The sequence below is a fragment of the Rhagoletis zephyria genome, unplaced genomic scaffold (assembly GCF_001687245.7).
Source record: "Rhagoletis zephyria isolate East Lansing unplaced genomic scaffold, Rhagoletis_zephyria_1.1 Rzeph_scaffold_10955, whole genome shotgun sequence".
Taxonomy (NCBI): domain Eukaryota; kingdom Metazoa; phylum Arthropoda; class Insecta; order Diptera; family Tephritidae; genus Rhagoletis; species Rhagoletis zephyria.
Genome location: NW_016168032.1, coordinates 17,686 through 17,945, shown reverse-complemented (window position 1 = coordinate 17,945; position 260 = coordinate 17,686). Strand labels below are relative to the sequence as shown.

General features: G+C 48.8%; 1 protein-coding gene across 1 annotated transcript in view; it reads left to right on the top strand.

The window, feature by feature from the left end:
• The window catches only part of LOC108376782 (trithorax group protein osa), an 18,902-nt gene that overhangs the window by 1,240 nt on the left and 17,402 nt on the right, over positions 1-260 (top strand). The window contains 1 exon segment of the mRNA XM_017633025.1: positions 50-257. Within this exon segment, the coding sequence (XP_017488514.1) occupies positions 50-257 (208 nt within the window).

Here is a 260-nt window from a genome sequence, read left to right as displayed (position 1 = left end):
TTATGTTTTTAACACTTCTAACCGTAATTTATTTTGTACATTTGTTTAGCACAAAGTCATCCCATTTCACGGCCCTCTAGTAATCAATCGAGTAGTGGCGGTCCTATGCAGCAGCCTGGCACGTCTGGACCACCACCGCCCCACATGCAAACGGCGCAAGGTGGCGGCGGTCCACAGGCTCAACAACAACAACAACAACAACAACAGCAGCAACAACAAATGCCTGTACAACAACCGCAATCTCAGCAGCAGCAGCAGCA